This window comes from Bidens hawaiensis, unplaced genomic scaffold (assembly GCF_021521415.1).
Source record: "Bidens hawaiensis isolate Kalapana, Puna unplaced genomic scaffold, B.hawaiensis_p1.1 tig00025222_1, whole genome shotgun sequence".
NCBI classification, from domain to species: Eukaryota; Viridiplantae; Streptophyta; class Magnoliopsida; order Asterales; family Asteraceae; genus Bidens; species Bidens hawaiensis.
In genome coordinates, this window is record NW_027494025.1 from 277,321 (window position 1) to 302,868 (window position 25,548).

Sequence of the window (25,548 nt, forward strand, 5' to 3'; positions counted from 1 at the left end):
ATTTATTGGCAAGATTCAGTTCATCCCCTACTAAAAGACATTGGAATGGCATTAAACATATTTTTCGGTATTTAAAAGGAACTGCTGATTTAGGTTTATTTTATCCTAACGATTCAAAAGAATGGTTGGTTATGCAGATGCAGGTTATTTATCCGATCCCCATAAAGCAAAATCTCAAACTGGATACGTATTTAAGAATGGAGGAACTGCGATTTCATGGCGTTCTTAGAAACAAACACTCATTGCAACATCTTCAAATCATGCTGAAGTCATTGCATTGCATGAAGCTTCAAGAGATGTGTATGGTTAAGATCTATGTCACGACACATATTGATTTCTTGTGGACTAGAGAAAGATCGAATCCCAACTCCTATCTATGAAGATAATGCAGCTTGTGTCTCGCAAATGAAAGAAGGGTATATTAAAAGTGACAGAACAAAGCATATACCACCAAGATACTTTGAGTATACTCGGGACCTTATTAAAGACAATCAGGTTGAGATGAGATATGTCCAATCCAACAACAACTTAGCTGATCTTTTCACAAAAGCACTTCCCACAGCAACATTCAGAAAACATGTCCATGATATTGGCATGCGCCATGTACGGACAATGTAACGACCTGCAACTTGAGGGGGAGCTATATGCTGCACTCTTAGCTAAATCTTTTTCCCATTGGGTTTTTTTAGCAAGGTTTTTAATGAGGCAATACTTCAAGACCCCGAAGTTTTGAAAAGGTGTCATCCAAGGGGGAGTGTTATGAACCACCGACACTATTTGTGTATGACACATTTCAATTTTGTCAAAATCTTTGGCCATAAGAACACTCAAGATATATTTAATAGTCACGTTTGTCTCATGTATATTTACCTTTTGTGTAGTATAAATGCTACGACGACGGAAATGAAATATCATCACAGTTCGATTAATAATTCTTACATTTCTTATTCCCTTGTCTCTTGTTAACTTCAAAATTCATATATTATTCTATTAAGCTTGTTATAGTTAGAGCTAATATTATAACAACCATGCTCGTTTTGCGATATGTTTCCCGATACTTGAATCTTTATTTAGACGTTTTATGCACGACTACTACTATATCAACTAAAGATCTTGTAACCCAACCGTATGTAAATTATTCTATGCACTAGTTAATCTATTTGTGACATTAATGATTAACCGTGTTCTTTTGTTTAGTATTGAGACCTGATATTTGTAACTTCATTTTTGATAGTTGATGCACGACTACCGTTTACTTTGACATATATGTACATGTGTAACTATGTAATAAATATTGCAAGTCAGTTTTTATAATGAAGGTTCACAATATTAAAGAAAATAATTAAAACTTAAGTAGTTAATCCATTAGATAAAAGTATAAGTAACCTAAATAAATCAAGTGACAAGCTTGATTAGTATTTACTATTTAGTACTCTTCAATTGTCATTTTTTGCTCTAAAAATATTCTATAACACCGACCCTATTTTGTCCTTAATAGTTTTTTCAATAATTATCTTCAAGATTGATTTGAAGTGTACTAATTTATGGTAACTTGAAGCTTTTACTCATGTCAATATTTTCGATGGACCCATGTTATTTCTTTCATCATCAAAGACCCTTAGGCTGAGGGGTGTGGGGGGCTCTAACGGGGGCGCGAGTGGGGGCTCCAGCCAATAATATTGTGACGTGTGGCAGAGAGAGAAACTGGATAAGGGGGGTGTTGGAGCCCCCGCTGGAGCCCCTGGCCCTGGTGTGGAGGGGCTCCAGCAGGGGCTCCAGCGGATTTTTTTTTTTATTTTTTTATAAATATATTCAAAAAACGTATTATTAAAAAAACTCATAAATTATTTAAAAAAACACACATTTTTTTTAAAATTCAAATTACAAAAAAAAACATACTAAAAATTAAACAAACAATAATACTTAATCACTTGCTATACGCATGAAAAAAGGGATACCGGGGAGACCCCTAGCATCCTCCCTTTGTTGAAAAAAGGGATACCGTGCCTCTAAATCACTTGCTATACGCATGAACAATTGTCTGCTCATTAGGAAATGAGTTCGAAAATCCGACTCCCCATATACCGGTTGAGGGCTAAAATAATGCCTAAACAAAGTATCGTTATCACCCGATCGATCACGATCACGAGGTGGTGCTCTAACCCTCGGGAGTCGAGGTTGATGGGCTTGATTTTGCAAGAGATCGACCACGGTTGCAGTCAAAACTCCCCCTACATGAAGAAGCAAATCATCCTCTTCGGAGGAGTCGGAATCAGACGAGTACGACGACATTATTTTTTAAAAAAAAAATTGGGAAGATGGGTTGATTTTGGGTTTTATTTTGAAGTTGTGGTGATTGATATGGGTGAAATGGGGTATTTTATAGATGAAATGGGGTATTATTTAGGTAAAAAATATTTTTTTTTTTAATTTCGCACTTCTCAACGGCTATTTTCGCACTTCCCAACGGCTCTTTCTCTCTCTTCTCCCGCGACCAGGCTCACGCCTGCCTGGATTTCCGCGCTCGCACCCGGCTCGCGCCCCGGTGATGTGGGGTTAGCGCCCCGAGGCGCGAGCGGAGGGGCTCTCGCGCTCAGGTTAGCGCCCCACACCCCTCAGCCTTATGTCAAATCGTGAAAAAAGATCTCATATATCTTCAAAGATGCCTTAAAATGTACAAATTGTACAAACCAAATTGGCCAACTTTGTACTATTTTTGTTTATATTATTAAACTTTTGTTCAACGAATATCTACTTTATTTGTAATCAAGCATTTAACTTTATTCAAAGTTAATCATTTATACATTAGTAACATTATAATTACAAGACATTTACTATATGATACACAAACATTAGATGGATGCTTATGACATTCATGACCTCTAATACCGCCAATACAATTTGACATGTGTATTCGCGTGTAAATGTACAAGTAGAAAAATACTGGCAAATTGAATTTAAATAATCCCAACTTAATGTAGTTGGTCGATAATAATCCCAACTTTGAAAATAGTTGTCACTAGTCCCAACTTTCACACTATTTGTCTTCATTGGACCTCCATTAAAAAAACCTAACAACGTTAAGTTTTTTCAAATTTCAAACTGATATATTTTTAAGGCTTTTGATAAGAATGAGGATACTCGATTGATGTAAAACTTACATTCAAACGGTGGTCCAAACGACTAAAGGATACTTCAATTCTGGTGTTTAAACTTTTAATTAACAAAAATCAGACTGTTTGAAGCGCTGTTTCAAATTAAGTTTTACATCAATCGATTCATATTCACATTCCGATCAAAAGCCCTAAAACATCAATTTGAAATTTGGAAAAAACTTAACGTCGTTAATTTCTTTTAACTTTCTTTTAACGGAGGTCCAATGGAAACAACTTCTGTGAAAGTTGGGACCAGTGACAGCTATTTTCAAAGTTATGATTATTATCGGCTAACTGTATTAAGTTGAGATTATTAAAATCTAATTTTCCTAAAATATTTAAAAAAATATAAAAAGACTGATTTCATGCTTCAAAGTTCAATCCCAATAAAAATCCAACCCATGAAAAAATATCAAGAACAGTATATTTGACTAACAAAAGTCAACCCATAAAGCAATTTCTTTACACAATAAGTTAATATCAAAACCACAACAAATGACCAACACTATCCTCTTGTTTGACTTTTTGACTACTGGAAATAAAATTCTAAACTAACATAACTTATACTTAGAAAATTAAACAAAACTTACCTTAAAAATTCTAACACAATGATCAGCTCCACACGAAGCGAGCTGCATATCATTCGATTCATCGTTCTCTGTGTTTCTCCATGCTAAACGATTAACTGACGAAACATGACACATAAACGGATCAAACTGGATTAAAAGGTTAGATTTTGGTTCGGATTTATTAAGAGAAAGACCCCAAAGCTCAATGAGACCGGTTTCCATTCCTATGGCAAGAACACCATCGTTAGTGTGGGACGCGGTCCAAGATAAGGCGGTGACACTGGATTTAAAAGCGGGTAGAGTTATGAGTTGCTGCACACAAGATTGTTCCTTTTGCACTTGCCAAATTTTGACGGTTTTGTCTCGTGAACCGGTTGCGAACTGGTGGCCTGATGGGTTCCAAGAACAAGCCCATACTATTCTTTTGTGGGCTTCTTGTCGGGTTATAAGCTGGTAACTGATTTCATCTGAGCCCTCTGTAAAAAATACAAAATCCAATCAAAAATTTCTATTTAGTTGGCAACCCTAACAATACATTCTTCTTGAAGTTTTAAAACATATATAATGAAATGCCACGTTCAGTTGATGGTTCTTGAACCGTTCGGTGGGAAGTTCGTTTATTTTTTACAAACAAAAATCAAACATGGACTAAAGAAATTTGTTCTTTAGTTTAACGAACGAACATGAACGCATGTCTCGCTCAATCATTTGTTTTCGCCAACGTCCGTTTATGTTCATTCATTTAAGTTTGTTTATGTTCGTTCGTTTACATACATTTATGTTTGTTAACATATTCATCTAAAATTGTTTGGCCATTTACAGCTTAGTCTAGTTTTAGTAACTTTTTAGGCCCAGCACAATGTTTTTTACATTACCTTTTAGTTTTAGCTCAATTATGTTCGTTTATCTATGTTCAGTTATGTCCGTTCGTTTACGTTTGTGAATCGTTAGTTTATAATGTTAAAGAATGAACATAAATGAACACCTACATGTTCATTTTCTTGACGAACGAACATAAACAAGAAAACATTGTTGGTTTAGTTGTTTGTATGGGCTTGTTTGTACGGTTAAAGTTGAATAAACGAACTCGAGCATGCTCCATTCATTCTCGGTCGGTTCTTTCACAAGCCTATAAATAATATCATTCTGACGTCTGGACACTGAAACTTAAATGCTATTGTTCCTAACTGTCAAAGATCTTTTGTGTACCTGCTCGGTCTATAGAAAAGAGTGACAGGTGGCGGTCCCTTGATACAGCCAAAAGATATTTATCATCATGAGAAAACTCCATTCTTGTCACGGTTAAACTATGAGACTGCAACCGCCCAACTGCCTTCCAACTACCAACCTCCCATAGCCATATTTCAGCCACCGACATCGACTGGGCCTGTAAAACAATCACAAAACTTATGTCCCAATAATAAAAATATACCATTTGTTTACCTTAAACGGGTCTAATGAACAAAAATTCAACTCTAGTTAATATTAATACCTTACAAGATGAGGCCACGAGCTTCCCTTGATGATCACAGCACAACGAAAAAAGCTCGTTACCGTGACCATAAAGTTTATGTGACTCGGGCCATAACGTATGCCACGCTAGTTGCTCCTCAATTGGCGGTTCAGTCAAAACTGATGGAACCGCATCCGGGATACTCTCAAGTGTGTCAAAACCTTCATTGCCACTTTTATCTCTCGTCTCATTCAATGCTGCACACATAATACAAAAAGATAAACCAATGTGTTCATACTTCAAATTCAAATGTAAATTAAAAAAGAGTTTTAAGTCTTTACCTTGAGCGTAAATGGGCTTTTGAGATAAACCAAGAGCAGACATATTTGCACCCAAAACCTGAACATCAGCTTGCAGATCGTCGTGTAGATGTGAAGTTGCATGGTTTAATGTTTTTAAAAAAGATAACGGTGCTTCAAAAACCCGACCCACTTTCTCATCCGCGCCACTTACATATCTATAGTTTCCTTTCCCGTTAATCATCGCTAAACAATTAATATCATGACCGTGAACTTGCGGCCGAGCGATTTCATACCACGTGCCATGATCTCCTTCAACCCACGAAGCAAATATCCTACTCGTCTGATCATGACTAACCGAAATCAAATACTCACCAAACCGTCCCCACGCGATATCTGTCACTGAACCAAAATGTCCAGACGGAACCTTTTGTGGCTTCCAATTATCGAACCCAGTACCGACATTTTTCCAAAGATGAAATGACCCACCGTACCCATGAGCTAATATTGAATCACCATTCGGGCTCCAATGCCCGCCATAAAACCCTAGAGCCGAATGACTTAACTCACCGACACTAACAACATTGACCCAAATACCTGTGGTTCGTTCGGGTTGCCAGATCATCATGGTTTTATCAATCGATGCAGATAATATGCTTTGAGGTTGAAAACACGAACCGCTTTCGGTTAATGATGGTGGGTGCCACTCGACTGAATATACCCAATCTTCGTGACCGATGATATACGATTCTAAAGATACTTGGTAAGAAAACGAACCGGATGTGAATATGGGTCCTTTTATGTAATAAGCTAAAGTGTTTTCGGCTTTAGTTTTGTTGATATTAGTAACGGAATCAATTAATGCCATTTTCCATATGCGTATGCCTTTGTCTTGTGAAGAGCTAACAAGAAGAAGATTGTGCGGTTCTTCGTTTATTGTTACAGGTAGTGAAAAATCGAGACTTCGGATCCAATCTGTGTGCCCTTTTAACTCACATGCACGAACAAACTATAGATACAAAAAATAAGGAGTTTAATTATACGTGTGTGTAACAAATAATTGCGAGAACAAAAAGACCAAAACTTGAATCGTTTTAACTTTTTCTATCTGATTCATAATTTTTAAAACTCATATTTCTTACATATTATAGACAGAAAAAAGCATTTAACTAATTTGTTAATATGTTTTTTTTCAACTTTAAACGGTTACATACACATGTGTAGGAAATATAACCTACACATGATTTGCACATGTGCAGGTACTATAAACTAAGGGATTTTGTTTATAGTTTTAGTAAACTTTTAAACGAACTGATCCAATTCATATTTGTTAGTTTAACTTTAACTAGACAAACAATCGAATACGAACAAATAAAGGCATATGGTTTTGTTATTCGTGTTCGTTAAAAAAATGTGTGTTCTTTTAAGTTTGCTGTTAAAAGGACAACCGGCAGTTCACGGGTATAAACGAATAAACATAACCAAGCAAACACCAATTAAAATTGACCGCTGACATCAATCTGTCGGCCTAAAAATTAAATAAAAGTATAAAACTGTACTAAATTCTATATTGAGTCCTGAGTAAATAAATGAACCTAAAACCATAGAACATATATGAACTAATCTAAACAAGCGTAAAGTAGCATCCATAAACGATCATTCATGACCATGGCATGTGTTCATGTTCATTCGTTTAATTAATGAACATAAAAAATTTGTTCACGAACGGTTCACTGAGCGTTCGGTTCGTCTACGCTTTAGAATATTAAAAGAGATGAACAAACGTTGGATTTCAATTTCTTATATTTTAAAGCTTGTTAAAGGTTTAGAAAATAAATGAATTATTTTGTTCTTGTGCTCGAAAAAAAAAAGCTGTGCCCTGCGTATGTATGTGTGTGTGTGTATAATAACATAAATGCATGAAAACAGAAACATGTGAAATTACATACTTGCCCTTTCGTTTCACCACGATACAAATGAATTTTGTTGTCGAGGCCTCCCATTGCTAGTATAAGATTTGTGGTACTTCCTGGTAATTCTGCTAGTGAAAGTGTAACCATAGGTTTCAAACCAACAAAGATAGTATCCAAACATGTAACTGTACGATCACCTGTAGATGCAAATATTGCTTATAGCGTAATCTTGACATTGTATTAAATATTTATATTATAATATTATCACAAACCTCCAAAGGCAGGTAGATCTAATTTCCAAACATTAACTACACAATCTGAAGAAGTAGATGCAACTATTGCTTCATTTTGAAATGTAACAATTGCAGTAATGCACGTAACACCTTTCTGGTGTGATTTTGGCAGTTGTGATACATATTTCCACTGTAAATAATATTCAAAAACTAATGAGAATCTTTAATCAACTAAAAAGATTCACCTCTAACTTTAAACCAATAAAACATTCAAGCAAATACCTTATTTTCTGCTAAAGTAAACTCCCATAATATAATGACTCCTTCAGCATCTCCAGAGAGTAAATAATGCTTCTCCCACCCGGTGGCTGCAAAATCATAAACATGTTAAAAGTTCATGTTTATGAAATTTATAAGCTTTATGTGTTTCACTACAAACTTAGTGTCAGCAGCATTATAATTAAGTACTTTATTCCTAAAAGTTATAGAATTACTATTAATCTATAAAATAAACTTATTACTTATGTGATCCAGTTATTTGTACTTCTTAAACATGATGAACTTAATTTGCAATTCCAAATACAAACGACCCAAGCCAACTTTAAACTATCGGGACATATACATCGTGAATTGGTTCGTGCATGTTTGTTGTCAGGCTCGTGGGCTATACGAAACTGACTCGCAAAAAGCTCGAATCGAGTCGATCTTAAATGAGTTCAAGCCTAAAACAGGCTTGCTTATTGAACAAGCCCGAGCTTCACTTCACGAGCTCGAGCTGACTAGCGAGCCTAGTATTTATGTACATTTTATTTAACATAACTAATGTATATCATTTAAATAGTTATTATATACAAAATTATGATAAGAAAAATAAATAATATATATATATATACATATATATATATATTATGTTATATATAGCTACAATTAAATAAAGGTACAAAAATATATATAAATTATATATATATATATATACAAAATGGTTCAAATAAAAAACAATTGTTTTGTGAGAAGTGTGAGAAGGCTTTAAAATAAAGTACACCACCTAAATAGGACACTATACCATGTAAATAGGAAACTATACAACTTTTAGAAACTACCAATCTCAACCACTAGATCCTAGATCCAAGGGTCTACATCTATTCTTATGCTTCTCACAAAACTATTGTTTTTTACGTTAACCCTACCCTATATATATATATATATATATATATATATATATATATATATATAAATTAATTAATTAAGTAACAAAACAAGTCAAGCTTGAAACACTAATCGTTAGCCAAGTTGAGCTTTAGAAGTAGTGCTTGAAGCAAGCCGAGCTCGAGCTCTCTGTAAGTTAAACAAGCCGAGCACGCAGAAGTTAAACAAGCCAAGCTCAAACTCTATGTAAGTTAAACAAGACGAGCTCGAAGAAGTTAAACAAACTGAGCTCGAGCTCTATGTAAGTTAAACAAGCCAAGCTTAAACTCTCAAAAGTTAAACAAGCCGAGCTAAAAGCTTAAACTCTCTGTAAGTTAAACAAGCCAAGCCAAAAGCTTAAACTCTCATAAGTTAAACAATCCGAGCTCGAGCTCGAGCTCTCTTTAAGTAAGTTAAACAAGTCTAGGTCAGACCACAAAACTTGTACATAATAATAATATGAGAAATTGTACCTTTGAATGCAAACTTGGTACTTGGAAGCCAATGCGTACAATTAACCGACGCCTTATGACCTGGCAGTGTAGTTAATATCTTCGCACTCTGTAAAATTACATAAATTATAATATAAATATGAATTAGAGTTTTAATTAGTATATAAATGTTAAAATTAGGGTTTAATTAATAACCTGAGGGGAGAAAATGGAAACGGCGTTTTGAGAACCGAAGGAGACTAAACCACACGCGCCCCAGGATACGTTGTTTACGATTCGGTTGCATCCGGATCCGATGAACACTCTCTGCACGTTTACTGATTTGTATTCAGTCATTTTTGGCGATGGTGATTGAAGTAGTGACGGAGTAGTGTGGAGTTTGACGGTGGTTAGACGACGGTTATTGGTGGTGGTTTTGTTCAGGCGACGGCGGAGGGGATTGGTTCTTTTAGGGGTTAAAGGAGTGGGGTTTTACGAGTTGGAAACGGGTCGTGGGTCGGGTTGGGTTGGGTTGGGTTGGGGGAGAGGATGTTATTGGGTTGGTTGGGCTAATATTTGTTCTGGCTTGGACCCGTATATTCTTCGGGCTAAATTTATGTCAAATGGCGAAGCTTAGACGAAAATCTCGAGGGGGCGGACGAAAATACACATTAAAAAATCCGTAAAAAAGGGGGTCGGGATCAGATTTTCGGTTAGAAAGGGGTAAATTTACACTACGTATATAAAATGTCGGACGAAAACGAGTCGATTTACACTATTACGCGAAAAAACAGAGGGGGTCGGGCCCACCCCTGCCCCCGACTATCATTCGCCATTGTGGATGACCAAATGGTATCGGTTAGTGATAGTTTGATACCAATACTGAGACGATAACTTATGTACCAGTATCAAGTTTTTCAAACGGGATCGGAAAATTCGGAATCGAGAAATTCAGGTTTGGTACAGTATTTACTTTATCCCTACGGTACCGAACTGAACATTTTCGATACCGATACCATGTTTTTGAAAAATTCACCGACCTCGCCCCTACTTGTGAATATAGATGATAAAAAACGATTCCAAACCGGCTCCTGAACCGCCTCGACACCAACCCAAACCGGTTTCAGCTCACCGAAACTGGCGGTTTAAAATTCACACTTCGGAGATTCAAATCAGTTTAAGACCCGACATGAAAAAGAAAAACAGTTTTCTTTTTTACCTCAAACCGAATCGATTTGATAGGTTTAAACATTTTTCCTCTTAAACCAGTTTAAAACCCACACAGGTTTCGACCAGTTGTTGACTAAACACGTTTGAGCCTATTTACCAATTTGTACACCTCTACTTGTAATTGTACTTGTATGTAAGTAAATGAAGATTCGGTACGGGTACTTGAAAATGAGAGTAATAAAAGTTCCAGGTACTACATATTCGTTAACACAAAATACCCGGCAATATTTTCTTTATATATAGTTTCGTTTATTATGAACGAATTAATACCAAATGATTGAAATTGTTAGAAGGCAAAGCTCAGTTTATGAATTGAGTTTAAATTGCTTTTGAGGCCAATGATTTTCAAAACCGTCAATCTTGTTAAACTTTCATTGATAATTTCACAAAATGATCCAATTTATAATACAGATGGGGATAAGCGGACAACAAGCTACGCAATAACCCCTTTTTAAATAGCAATATAAACGTCTCATAAGTTTTAATTTAGATCTAACGACTCAAATAAGTAAGTTTGGGGTGATGAAGAGGTAGGTCCCAGCAGAGCCCAGTTGGACCCGCAAGACTCACCTTGAATAGGGACGTCTGCGCAATGACCAACTGCTCCAGCAGGACCCACCATGCTCAGAGAACCTTACGCGCAGTACGCCAGCTGTACCCGCAGTGAAAGCCTCCCAATGGCGAAGTACCCCGCCTGTTCCCGCAGCTGCGGATACAAGCCATCAGGGAAGGCTACCCGCACTAACAGCAAGGCTACACGCACAAGGCATTCGCTACTTCAGTAGTCACATGAAGGAATGAGCAAGGCGGGAATACTCCCGCCTAAATGAGCCAGTCCGTATGCTTCTGGAAGGTCTTTCGTACTATACCTACTAAGGTATGGGCGGAACAGACAATTTGACCAGAGCAGCCCATGAACCAATCATAGGGTGACAGCTCACCGACAACAATACGAGGAGGAGCACCCTCTAGTACTGTTTGTCACTATTAGCCGCTGCCTACTCACCAACCCTTACGATGGGACGTGCGCAGCCTACAGTTGGTGGAACAGTGCGTAGCCGGCAGTAAAGGAACAGTATACAGCCGACCTTTACTGTTGGCCGTAGCCTATCCACCAACCAGCATGGCCTGTGCGTAGTCCACTGTTGGTAGAACAGGAATACTATTCAGCCGGCTGTACCTTCTGGGAAACCTACCTTCGGCTATAAATACTCCAACACCTTGGAATGGTAAGGACATCATCTGATATCTCAATCTTATCTAGCAATCTCTTAATATACACTTATATTCAGAGCAATCTAGTCTGATTCTCACGCCGGAGGGTGGTCACAAGGAGGAACCCCCCCCTTCTCAGTGACGAGCTTACGGTGTCTGTTTTGCAGGTCCCCTGAAGAACAACCTTCTCTGCTGGACCTCATCCTCGTGGGAAACATTACTTAACCCCCAGATTATCTATAATCTGCCCGTGGGTTCGCTTAGTGTTTCTTCATTGGCGACATCCGTGCATAAAAGCTAGAACTAATTTAGTTTTTTCAAAATTTCTGAAGAAATGGTTAACGTTACTCCGGTCCCAAGGCCAGTAACCGACCAAGAAACCCCGGTAACCACAACCCCAGCAACTGGGGGGAACACCGGCGGTTATACAAATCTTACGAACACTACCCCGACTACCCAAGCCGGGGCAAGTGCAGTAAATATTCCACTGGGGTTCACTGATGCCCAGTTGGAAAAACGAACGAGGGTCCCTCGCCAAACACTAGATCAAGTGAAGGCGTGGGCCGAAGCACGTCAGAGAGAATTCCAAGCTGAATTGGATGAACGCTTGCATTCAGTTCAACAGGCTGACGAATTCGGCAGTACTCGCCAACATCTCAATATGAACAGCGAGTGCGAGTACTCAGACGACGGAAGGGAAGAATCCGATACCGACGCAAACCCTCGCCATAAGGCGAAAGGGAAGCGTAAGGAAACGGACTTCCAGCCGAAAAGGAATTTTGGGGAAGCTTTTAAACCAACGAATGCGGAGAGAAACCCGCGAGACTTCTCCAAAACCTTTAGGCCAACTGCTACAAATGCAGGAAAGTCAAAGTTCGCAAGGGACATTGCGGAAGCAATCGCCCCGAGAAGTGCCAAACAAATGTCCAACATTGGCACTTATGATGGTATATCCGACCCAGACGACCACTTGAACAGATTCATTGCGGGGGCAACCGTCAGTAACTGGACGGAACCCACGTGGTGTTATATGTTCCAGATGACTCTGGTTGGAGCGGCCAGGGCATGGTTCGATCGTTTACCGGTCCACCACATATATGACTGGGCGGACTTTCAGAACAAGTTCAGCCAGCACTTCAGCCAACAGAGGAAATATACTGAAGAACAGTGGACGATCCTCAACTGCGTTAGAGAGGAGGATGAATCTTTACTAGACTTCATCACCCGCTTCAACTCCAAAAAGCTAAGTCTCGGCAACATAAGTGAAGATCTTGTTCGCGCCGCTTTCATCCAAGGCGCCGAATACCCAGAGCTTATCCGCACATTGACGGGTAAGGATGGCATGCCATCAACATGGGATGCCATCATGACGGCGGCCAAGCGCTTTGCCGAGACGGAGAAGCAACTGGGAAGGGATCTTCCCCAGAGTACACACCTCTACACGCAGAGGACAAGAGAGAACAATGTTCGGATCGCCCGGCAGAACAAAAAGAGGAAGCTAGGTATCTGGCAGTCAAGGGTAAACTTTGACACCTCATCCAGCTCTCACCCTCTTGTTGGCGGAAGAAATCACACACACCCTTCAAGCCAAAAGCACCGGTGGACGCCACTCACCAAAAGCGTCACGGAGATATTTGCCACTGAAAAACTACCGTGGCCAAAAGCTCCAATGATCCGGCAGCGACCTAATGTGGATCAGAGCAAATCCTGTGACTTCCACGGGACAAAAGGTCATGGTACGGAAGAGTGTACATCCTTGAAGGATATTGTTGAAGCATTCGTCAAGGATGGAAGACTGGCACACCTGGTGGCATCAATCAAGAAGGGAGGACGGAACGACAACCGGTACCGAGGCAACGGACGAAAGCCCGTTGACATCAGCATCAACATGGTTCATGGTAATATCAGAGGAAGAAAAAGGCGAACGATAGAACCATGTGCGTGGAAGGAAGCTGAGGTGCGCTTCCCGCGAGTGCCAGGAGGACCCAGCAAAGAAGGCCCTATCGTCATCAAAAGCCAGCTGGGGCACTACATCACCTCCCGCACTCTTGCTGACAACGGCGCCTCGTCAACGGTGATGTACAGGCAGTTCTTCGACAAGCTAGATGACGAAGACAAGGAACGCCTGGAAACGATCTGCGCCTCGATGGAAGGGTTTGATGGCAGCACAAACACCCCCTGGGTATCCTATCTTTCCCCGTCACTCTTACGGATGGGAAACACTCCCGCACAGAAGATGTGGACTTTGTCGTGATGAGGAAGCCACACCACACATACGACATTCTCTTCGAGAGAGACGGGATGGCAAGATTCAACGCCGTGGTATCCTCAGTCCACGGCATGATGGGATGGCCAACAGCTGAGGGTGTAGCGATGATCACCGGCATTCCCCAGGTATGCATCGCATCTGTCTCATCTAAACCCAAACCAAAGATGGCTAAACCAACCATCACCGAACCAGAAAGATGGGCCTTCAACGGCAAGTACCCGGACCAGGCCGTCTCCATTGGCCCAACAATTGTTGATCCCACACGCACCTTACTCAAGCGCTTATTACAAAAGAACGCTGACATCTTCGCGTGGGCACCAGCTGACATGACTGGTGTACCCCGAAGTAAGGCAGAGCATAAGCTCAAATGCGATCCGGCTGTTACGCCGATCGTACAAAAGCGCAGAGTAATGGGGCCAGAACAAACTAACGCGTGTAGAACCCAAGTCAAGGAACTCCTTGACGCAGGCATCGTACGCGTTAGTAGATATCAAACTTGGGTTGCAAATCCCGTTATGGTACCGAAGAATAACAAACAATGGCGCATGTGCATAGATTTCAAAGACTTGAACAAAGCATGCCCCAAAGATTGTTATCCGTTACCTGAAATTGATCTTAAGGTGGACTCGTTGGCACCATTCCGCCTTAAATGCTTCCTGGACGCGTATAAGGGGTACCATCAAATCCACATGGCCGTTGATGATCAGGACAAAACCGCTTTTCGGACGCCCGATGGCACATTTTGTTACCAAATGATGCCATTCGGACTTAAGAATGCCGGGTCCACATACCAACGCCTGATGGACAGCCAGTTTCATGCCCAAATTGGGAGGAACTTGGAAGTCTACATGGATGACTTGGTCATCAAAAGCCCTGACCCAGAAGCGATGTTGAAAGACATCGAAGAAACTTTCAACACGCTCAGGAAGATAAACATGAAGCTCAACCCGAGCAAGTGTGCCTTTGGAATGGAAGAAGGGAAGTTCTTGGGGGTCATCGTCACTAAAGATGGCTTCAGAGCGAACCCTGAAAAGGTCGAAGCCATTATCAAAATGGAATCACCTACTACCATCAAACAGGCTCAGACACTGAATGGACGACTAGTGGCACTTAATCGCTTTTTGGCAAACCACGCGGATAAGTCGTTTCCCTTCGTGTCAATATTGAGAAACTGTTTAAAGAAAACGCACTTCCGCTGGACACCAGAAGCGGAAGCAGCTTTTCAGGAGATTCGGTCACGCTTGATCGAACTCCCAACGCTGACAGCACCAAAAGCGGGAGAGGAGTTAATCCTATACCTTTCCGCAACTGATAGAGCAACCGGGGCAGTCCTGCTAGTAGAACGAAAAGGCATCCAGATGCCAATCTATTATGTCAGCCGTATCCTAACAGACGTAGAAACCCGGTACTCTACCCTCGAAAAATTAGTCTTAGCACTTATACACGCTTCACGCAGGCTAAGACGATATTTCCGGGGTCACCCAATCACCATTCTCTCCAACTTCAAACTTGCAAACGTTCTAGGCAAACCCGAGTTATCGGGACGCCTAGCCAAATGGGCAATTGAGTTGGGGGAATACGCGATAAAGTATAAGCCAAGACCAGCCATAAAAGGCCAGGTTCTGGCCGACTTTATTGCAGAAGTGCCTGTATCGCGGGAAAAAGAGTGCCAGGAAGATGCTCAACCCTCTCCAGCACAAGACATCAATGACGTCTGGCGACTCTACACTGATGGAGCAGCCAGTAACGAGGGTTCAGGCGCAGGGCTGAAACTAACCAACCCAGCGGGCCAAGAATACACTTACGCTATTCGACTGGATTTTCCAAGTACGAATAACGAAGCCGAGTATGAGGCATTCTTGGCTGGGCTGAGAATTGCGCGTAAGATGGGAGTGAAAAACTTGGAAGCCCACGTGGATTCCATGTTAGTAGCCAATCAAATCAACGGGACGTACACGGCCGTGAACGACACAATGGCCCTGTACCTCGCACAAGCAAAATCCCTTATGCGCGATTTCAACGACTGCAAAGTCATACACGTCAAGCGAAGTGAAAACAAATCTGCGGATGCGTTAAGCAAGCTTGCATCATTAGCCTTCACCCACTTAGGAAAGGATATCCGCATTGAACTCCTCGAGACACCTTCGGTCCCGCACAAGGAAATTTGTGTCATCCAAACCGGCACGGAAACGTGGATGACACCAATAATAAAATACCTTGCGGCAGGTACACTACCAGAATCCAAAACACAGGCAAGAAAACTACGCTGTAAAGCACTGAATTATCAACTCATCGATGACATCCTTTACAGACGTAACTTTCTTGGCCCACTCTTAAGATGCGTGGACAACCAAGATGCTGACTACCTCCTAAGGGAAGTACACGAAGGCATCTGTGGAGTACACGCAGGTCCCCGCGCTGTTGTAGCTAAGATAAACAACGCGGGATACTTTTTGCCGGGGATGCATACGGATGCACTGGCATACATCAGAAAATGCAGGTCTTGCCAGCTTTACGCACCCAACACGCACCGCCCGAAGAATGAACTTGTTCCAGTCACTTCTTCATGGCCATTTCAGAAGTGGGCCATCGATGTGACAGGCCCATTTCCTACAGCAGCAGGAAATGTTCAGTTCCTAGTGGTAGCCATCGACTACTTCACCAAGTGGATAGAAACAAAACCTTTAGCCCAAACAACAGCGAAACATATCAAAAAATTTATTTGGGAATTTATTATTTGTCGTTTTGGACTTCCACAGAATTTGGTGAGCGATAACGGCACCAACTTTGCTGACAAGAAGCTACAACAGTGGCTGAAAGAACTTCAAATCACCCACACCTTTACCTCAGTGGCACACCCGCAAGGTAATGGTGAGGTGGAAAGAGCAAATAAGAGCATCGTCGAAGGCATAAAGAAAAGACTCTTGGAACACAGATCCGGCTGGGTGGACGAGCTTCCGCACGTCCTTTGGGCAAACAGAACGCTGAAGAAGGCCAGTACGGGAGAAACCCCGTTCAGTCTCACTTATGGCACTGAAGCCATGGTCCCGGTCGAAATTGGTTTACCCTCACCAAGGGTCTTGATTCAGCCAGAAGACAATGATGCGGAAAGACGGTTGGACCTTATGCTAACCGAGGAACGCAGAGACTTAGCCGCAGTGCGTGAAGAGAACTACAAGCGACAAATGCAAAAGTACTACAACACGCGGGTAAAACTCTGCAACTTCAATGTAGGAGACTACATACTGCGTAACAACGAGGCTTCGAACCAAGAACGCCCAGGAAAGCTGGCCCCGGTCTGGGAAGGGCCATACATTATCAAAGAAGTCCTGGGAAAGGGCGCATACCGGCTCGAAAGGCTCGATGGCACTCCCATCCCAAGAACATGGAATGGAGCTCAATTACGCAAATGTTATATGTAAATCAATTCCAAACTTGTAAAGAAAAGGCCTAGAGCCACTTCTAATGGAAATGATTCTCCTTTCACAATGTGTTGATAGCCTTACCTTTATACTTATGAACTTCCCACACTGGTGCCGGTATTCACCGCATAAATGGGGGAAGAAGTAAGTCGTTACGTGTGGAAGGCGGCAAAACCCGCATAAACACAACGCTAAAAATAAGGAAAACCTACACGCAGGTCAGATGTAAGTAAAGCTTAGCCCTCCCTTTAAGTGCAAGTGACGGTCTTACCCGCACAATCACGAACAAGGAAGCAAAACTTCAACCTATCATCTAACACGTTCAAAGGTTAACTTATTCTGAACACTTAGAAAATTTCAAAGGAAAAGATGAGGAAAACTTCCACGCAGGTCAGATATAAGTAAAGTTAAGCCATCCTACTAAGTGTAAGTGACGGTCATACCCGCACAATCATGAAAGAGGAAGCGAAACAAACTTATAATTTACCACGTTAAAAAGTTAACTTATCCAAGTACTAAAGAAATTACTAAGTTAGATCAAAACATGCGTAAAATAAACAAGGCAAAGAACAAACACAATCTTTATTTCATCAAATTCAAACATTACAAAGATAGCTATACAAAAGCAAAAATCTACGCTAATGATGGAAAGGGATCTTCAGAATCAGGCTTCAGGACCACTTCCACTTGGACCCGCTCCATCAGTAGAGCGTGGTGGTTCAAGGAAGGCTTTAAGAATAGCTAGCCCATCATCAGCAGCAGCGACTTCGTTCACCTTCTCCACCACAGGATGCGGGAAGGCGGCATACTGGTTCACTGCTTGGTCATAAATAGCTTCAGTATCCACATCGTACAAAGGGAAGTTGGAAGGCGGGATGCCTTTCTCAACGAACCCTAGACCAAGCAGGAAGCCGGCATTTTCCCCATCCTCATGAGAAGCGTTGAGGGCTGCGCTCATAGCATCGTCATAAGACGTCTCTGAGAAGACCCGATGCACAACCTACAAAGAAAAAATACAAGTATCAGAACCTTTTCTATTTACAAAGAAAAGCGTGAAGACATGAAGCTAGACTTACCCGAGACAACGCTTCTCGAAGAAGCCATTCCTTGGCAACCAGAGCTTCTTGGAGGGCGGCTTGAGCTTGGGTACAGGCGCGTTCGGCTTCACTTTTATTAAGGTTGGCAAGCAACACTTCCTTTGCAGCAGCCTCTTCGACGCCCTTTAGCTTCCGCTCAGTGTGGTCAAGCACGCCCTTCTGGTCCAGGATCTCTTGGAGCTTCTTCGCGTCCTCCATCGCCAAGGCATCATGAGCCTGCTGGAGAGCCTCTAATTTGGCCTTAAGCTCTTCATTCTCCACGCGTAGAGGCTCGGCAACAGCTTCAGCCTTGGTGGCCCTTTCAGTTGCGTTCCTAGCAGTCTCCTTAGCCAGCCGAAGCTGTTCATTAACAGCTTGGGCAGCCTTGGAGCGAGCCTCGAGACGGGCCTGAACCTCAACTTCAAGGGCCTTGAACGCCTTCTCCTTCTCCGCAGCCGCGGCGGAGAGCCTCCTATTCTCCTCCCGGACAGCCCGCGCCTGAGCTACTTCCTGAATGCGAGCTGCTTTTAACTTGTCGTTTTCACGACAAAGCAGCTCGACGCGCGGCTGCATCCGGGCCAGGAGAACCCGAAGCTCATTGCTTAGCCTACCCTCCTGGTAGCTAGCCATGGCTTCCCCCAACGCACCACTAGGAGCAGCGTGACGAGCCCACTCCACGCACTCCACAGGGGTGCGAAGGGTTGTTCCTCGGCGAATGTTCCATCGTGGAACATACACTTCATTGGAATCCGACACTGCAAAAAACAAAGAGCAGTTAGGAAAAGATGATTGAAAAATATAAAATAGGCCAAAAGAACCCTACGCACCTGTAGGGTCAATAACAGGCCGATAGCCGCCGAACCCATCACCTGAACCCAAGGGAAATCCATCCAAGAGGTCAGGCAGATGGGAAGGTGGCAGAGGTTGGCGATACGCCCCATGCAAACCTGAAGGATCGGCCGTCGTTGCCGATGACGGAGGAGGCATGGTAGCGGCCGCCGCGGCCGCCGCTGCGGAATCCGCAGCAATAGTAACCGCCGGCTCGGTGAAAGATGCTGTAAAAATAGCACTCACAGCCGGCGGTGACGTCATCACAGCTGGAACAGTCGGCTCAAAGGAGTGAGCAACTGAACCAGCGGAAGCAGGCGCAGGCGCCTGGGTCGTCGCCTCAGGTAGGCTGACCGGGCCTACCGTCATTGGCGGGGAGGTACTCCTCTGCGCTCCACCCTGGAATGCGTCAACATCCACGCCTGCACAAAGAAGATAAGTGTTAACGATATTAAACTATGAAGCTAAAGATAAAGGAAGTTTGTACTTACGGGTTTTCTTGAGCCTAAAGGTACGGAGAGGCGGGGACGAACCCGATGGAGCCGGCCTCTTCACGCCGGTCACCGTCGTCATCCTGGGCTCTTCGGTGACAGTTGTCACAGCCTCCGGAATGGTGATCTTATCACCACCGGGATTCCCCGCCACCTCTTCGCTCTCGGTCTCCGAGTCAGACCGAGGCGAATGATCGGCAGTGGAGGCCACCTTCTCCTTCCCCTTCCCGCCGGCAGCCTTCTTCTTCCGCACCAACGGAGGACCATCTGCGGATTCCTCATCAGAACATACGATTAGAGGAATTCCAGCAGAGGTTTCAACATTGAGGGGTCGAGGGTCGAATAGCGCCTTACCTGGCCGACGGGCGCTAAGGATCTCATGGCCTAGCGGATAGACCTCCACGAACCGATCCGCCGTTTGTTCTAGGATGGGCAACTCGTTCTCGTCTAGAGCGCGAGTACCCATCCGAGCGGGACCGTCAGCCTCCCGCGGGTTCAAGAGCGACTGCAAGTCGTTCCCCTCTGAAATAAACAGGAAAAAAGTTAGAAGAGATTCTAAATCAACAAAAAGAAAGAAAGCATACCGTAAGGAACAGAGTTCGAACCGTATTCGAGGACGATTGGGATCTTATGCGCATCCGCAGCCTTCCACACCCGGCTCATCCCCAGCATCACCATCCCGGACTCCGCAAACCGGTAAACCGGAGATTGGACTCGGGATATCTTCGAAAACCATTCCGCCTCCTCGTAATTGGAGGCGTGAAGGCTGGGAAGTACTTGCCCATTCTTAAACTTCATGGCAAGGGGGATGGCGCGAGCGGAGATGTAGAAGAACTCCCGCTTCCACGCGCGAAGACTGCGCTCGGTTGCGCAAATCTTCAAACCCTTGATCCGGGTTATCAACGTGTACCACCCCTGGATGCACCTCCAAGTGTAGAAGGTCATCAGGCGGTCAACATAGGGCTCAATGCCCAAAATCCGGCACACCCACTCGAAGTGGCGAATCTTGGCGATCGCCATGGGGTGCAACTCGGTCAAATGAACACCGTGCCTCTCAAGGACACGGTAAACAAACTTTGTCAATGGGAACCTAAGATTCCCATAAACAAAGAATGCAGCATAAACCCCGATCTTGCCTCTGGGGGCATCGTACACCGTCTGATGGGGTTCAGGAAACTCAGGCTCGAGAGACTCGAGCATGAACTTCCTGACGACGTACCGATACAGATCGCCAGGCAGAGCACACTGGCACTCGCCAGCAGTACTCTTGTCATCAGCTGTAGATTCGAGATCACGAGACATCTTGTAAAAGAAGAAGAAAACGATTTCGGGAGAATGCTTGCCTGAAAAGGTGAGTATTCGCCGGAAATCGCAAAGAAGATGAAGAGAAGAGTGAAAGTGTGGATTACAAAGAACCCTCTCCCCCTTTATATACTAATCGCAATTAATGCGATGAAATTAATGCGGAAGAGAGAGAAAACGAAGGTGCAATGAAACTATGACACGTGGCAAAAAGCAAGCTGGCAACAGCTGTTGACAGGACGCATACCATTAATTTCGCGGCCACGCGCCCGAAAAATCGCGCCCACGCGCCTGAAAAAGCGTCTGGAATGACCATGTACTGTCACGTCACCATAACTTCCTGCACGTCCTGACACAGTCAGAAGAAACCATCGCACGACGTGTCAGAGGTTTGGACTGTTCTTATCCTTCCACCAACTCTTCGAATTTCAAAATTCAAAATTCAAAAAGATTCAAAAGTAAGCGGGAAAATACCCCTTACCTTGGCAACCAAGTAACTGTAAGACAGGTGCGGGTACAGTGTTAAGGCAAAACCCTTCACATACTTAGCACCTGCAAGGAATTGAAGCCAAGAATTCCTCGGCAACCAAGTAACCGTAAGACGGATGCGGGTACAGTGTTAAGGCAAAACCCTTCACATACTTAGCACCCGCAGGGAATTGACGCCAGGAATACCTTGGAAGTAAAGTAACCGTAAGACAAGTGCGGGTACAGTGTCAAGGCAAAACCCTTCACATACTTAGCACTCTGCAGGGAATTCAAACCAAGAAGGATCTTCTGGGCCATGCTGGCGGAAACGGGAATAACATCCCCGCATTACGGGAACGTCGAGAACTATATTGTTCGAAACTCCATGATGGGATTGGTGGTTTTAGCATAATTGATCAGTATGTTGAAAACTACCAAAACCCCACGGAGAATCCACACAAGTGGGACTCAACGCTCCTGACGTACGAGGAGGTTACAAACCTACCCGCTTCACACCCAAAGATCAAGCAGAAAAGTCGGGAATTTCTGCGTGACATCAGGAAAACCGCGGGAAGAATCACCACGGAAAACCTAAAAACTAAACCCTTTTCAAAAACCCCTTGCTAAGTCCAAAAGCTCACCTCACTTATTAATAATTCATGAGAAGAACATTGGACTGGGGGGACTTGAAGAGGTAGGTCCCAGCAGAGCCCAGTTGGACCCGCAAGACTCACCTTGAATAGGGACGTCTGCGCAATGACCAACTGCTCCAGCAGGACCCACCATGCTCAGAGAACCTTACGCGCAGTACGCCAGCTGTACCCGCAGTGAAAGCCTCCCAATGGCGAAGTACCCCGCCTGTTCCCGCAGCTGCGGATACAAGCCATCAGGGAAGGCTACCCGCACTAACAGCAAGGCTACACGCACAAGGCATTCGCTACTTCAGTAGTCACATGAAGGAATGAGCAAGGCGGGAATACTCCCGCCTAAATGAGCCAGTCCGTATGCTTCTGGAAGGTCTTTCGTACTATACCTACTAAGGTATGGGCGGAACAGACAATTTGACCAGAGCAGCCCATGAACCAATCACAGGGTGACAGCTCACCGACAACAATACGAGGAGGAGCACCCTCTAGTACTGTTTGTCACTATTAGCCGCTGCCTACTCACCAACCCTTACGATGGGACGTGCGCAGCCTACAGTTGGTGGAACAGTGCGTAGCCGGCAGTAAAGGAACAGTATACAGCCGACCTTTACTGTTGGCCGTAGCCTATCCACCAACCAGCATGGCCTGTGCGTAGTCCACTGTTGGTAGAACAGGAATACTATTCAGCCGGCTGTACCTTCTGGGAAACCTACCTTCGGCTATAAATACTCCAACACCTTGGAATGGTAAGGACATCATCTGATATCTCAATCTTATCTAGCAATCTCTTAATATACACTTATATTTAGAGCAATCTAGTCTGATTCTCACGCCGGAGGGTGGTCACAAGGAGGAACCCCCCCCCCCTTCTCAGTGACGAGCTTACGGTGTCTGTTTTGCAGGTCCCCTGAAGAACAACCTTCTCTGCTGGACCTCATCCTCGTGGGAAACATTACTTAACCCCCAGATTATCTATAATCTGCCCCTGGGTTCGCTTAGTGTTTCTTCAGGTGATCTAAATAACTAGATAACAAAAGTAAACCTCTTCCAACTGATAATCAAATGTAGGTTTGAGCCTTTGAGGTTATCTAAATAACTCACAAAATTAGGTTACTATTATTTAATGTAACAAACTTCTTCATTCAATGAAAACAAGATAACATGATATAACTTTTACAAATAAAAATCAACAACGGTAACATAGAAGACTAGTGAGTAGTGACACAAATTGATTTATTATACTTGACGTGAATAAAATCCGAAAACTTCTTTTAAACTTAACAAACATAGAGAAAACTTGATATATATACCCCGGGAAGGACTCGTGATGGTTGATCACTTGTCGGGTTTAGCTACGGTTTTGCAAATTGGGCACTCGTTTTTCCTTAGAAGCCATTGTTTTATGCAATCTAAGTGATGGTAATGACCGCATTCAAGTCTTCCCAAATCTTCATCTCCCTTACATTCCTCCTACAAAAAAAAATGCATACCTTCATTTATGAACTTATGTTTTAGCTTTTAAAAGATTATATCATTATAGATATGAAATACATATGTTAAAAAGTTAGATGTACTCACTTGACATATGCTACATCTGGAGTCTTTGACTTTCGAGTTAAAGTCAACGGACTTAATAAACGATTTCTTGGGTCTTTTTAAACATTCGAGTATTTCATCTTCTTGCAAACCACCATCAACATACCCAATTCTGTCACTGAGTTCCATTAGTTCCTACATAAAAAAGGTGAATTGTTTTGACTTTTTTATGGAGTCAAAGCTCAAATGAAGAAAATGTCTCTAATTAGTTGTGCTCATTGTTCAAATTGAAGCCGGGAAACCATCCAAACCGGTCGATTCGGTTACATTGTAGTTTTTTTATTTGTCTTTTTTCGGTTGGTTTAGGAATTTCCAAACCGTACTGAATGGCTTATTTTAGGGTTTATACTTAAAACCAGTGATGTAAAAATCAGTCTGGGCGGCCGAGTATTCCTGAGTACTCCCAGCCTAGACAAGTACTCAGTACTCACAATTTTCTAGGCGACCGACCTGGTAGAGCCTAACGACTTTTGCAACCATGCTTAAAACTGATAGGAAAAAAACGAAGAAGAATTTTGAGCATTGCAACGTTCATTATATTTTACTTGAGTTTTTAAATACTTGGGACTATACTCCTGATTGAAGTTTTTTTTTAAATGCTATCAGTTCTTTTGTTTTGATTGTAATTTATGCATTTTTTTTAGTTATAAAGACTCGTGAAGCTCAGGCCAAAAGAAGCAAAATTGTTAGTAACCTTTTGGTTTGGTTCAATTATAGATTTCAAATGGTTTAATTTTTGGTTTTTGTTCCAAATGGTATAAATAAAAGACGTTTGTAACTATTTGACTTATGATTTATCCTAAAGTCGTCAAAACCAGACCATAAACACGCTTACCTCATATGACATGAGATCTGCGTTGATCCTCCACGCTCCAAATCGGTCGCTCCCTTCTATTCTCCCGTCCAACAACGGATTACGTTCAATCATCACAATCTACAAAGCTCATAGTATAGTTTTTGTCAAAGTTATTACAAGAATTATTACTATTACTATTTCTGTTATTACTATTATTAGTAGTAGTAAGTATTAAGGAAAATGGATATTCTAAATAGAATTCCCAAATTCAAACCTCGGAGATTCCTCCGGGAGAGTGACGAGGAAGTCGATTATACTGTCTGGAATCAGACACATTCGATCTTAACAAACCCGCATCTTCAATTTGTGCAACATTCAACGGTTGTTCACGATCCGCCGCTTGCCTTGAAGCACGAGAACGCTAAAAAAATAATAATAAAAAAATAAAAAATAACATTACAAAAAAGCTTGACTTTTTTTTTCATCGTCCTATTTAGTTCCTTACTAGATAAATTTTTATAATACAGCTGTCATTCTAAAAATAAAAAAAAAATAAGATAGAAACTTTTACTTGTCTATGATTTCTTCGATTCGGATCAGCACTAGTACTCTGTGCAACATCATATGCAAACCCTACACCTGGAGGAGTACAACAAACATTCTCAGGGCACGATCTCCTACTCCGCCTCCTCTTTCTCCTCTTCCTCCTCCTCGTCCTCTCTGTGGACCCTGGAGGGACCACAGTCACCCCCGACGACGAAAACCTTCCACATCCCAAATCCACAAGCCCCAAAAACCCAAACAACTTCTTCCTACGAGGAACACGATCCTCTTTCAATTCGGTTACACGATTAACAACATTTGGGGTTGGTGGGTGAGTTGATTCTTGGTTTGTTTTGATGGTTTGCATGTCCGGTTGCCATGGTTTGGTTTGATAGATGTCGGTGAGATTAATGAAGACTGAATTAAG

General features: G+C 42.5%; 2 protein-coding genes across 2 annotated transcripts; both read right to left on the bottom strand.

The window, feature by feature from the left end:
* Positions 1-3,688: 3,688 nt before the first annotated feature.
* LOC143571209 (elongator complex protein 2-like) lies at positions 3,689-9,654 on the bottom strand. The gene is made up of 9 exons (XM_077056697.1): positions 9,455-9,654; positions 9,281-9,368; positions 7,905-7,990; positions 7,662-7,812; positions 7,426-7,586; positions 5,519-6,485; positions 5,217-5,434; positions 4,934-5,111; positions 3,689-4,200 (listed from the first exon to the last, which is right to left on the bottom strand). Exons 1-9 carry the CDS (start codon positions 9,593-9,595, stop codon positions 3,731-3,733), a joined length of 2,460 nt encoding a protein of 819 aa, XP_076912812.1. The 5' UTR covers positions 9,596-9,654; the 3' UTR covers positions 3,689-3,730.
* A 13,744-nt stretch (positions 9,655-23,398) lies between these two features.
* On the bottom strand, positions 23,399-25,548 carry LOC143571207 (E3 ubiquitin-protein ligase MBR1-like). The gene is made up of 5 exons (XM_077056692.1): positions 25,150-25,548; positions 24,853-24,999; positions 24,618-24,716; positions 23,765-23,917; positions 23,399-23,656 (listed from the first exon to the last, which is right to left on the bottom strand). The coding sequence occupies exons 1-5, from the start codon at positions 25,486-25,488 to the stop codon at positions 23,522-23,524; spliced, it is 873 nt and encodes a 290-aa protein (XP_076912807.1). The 5' UTR covers positions 25,489-25,548; the 3' UTR covers positions 23,399-23,521.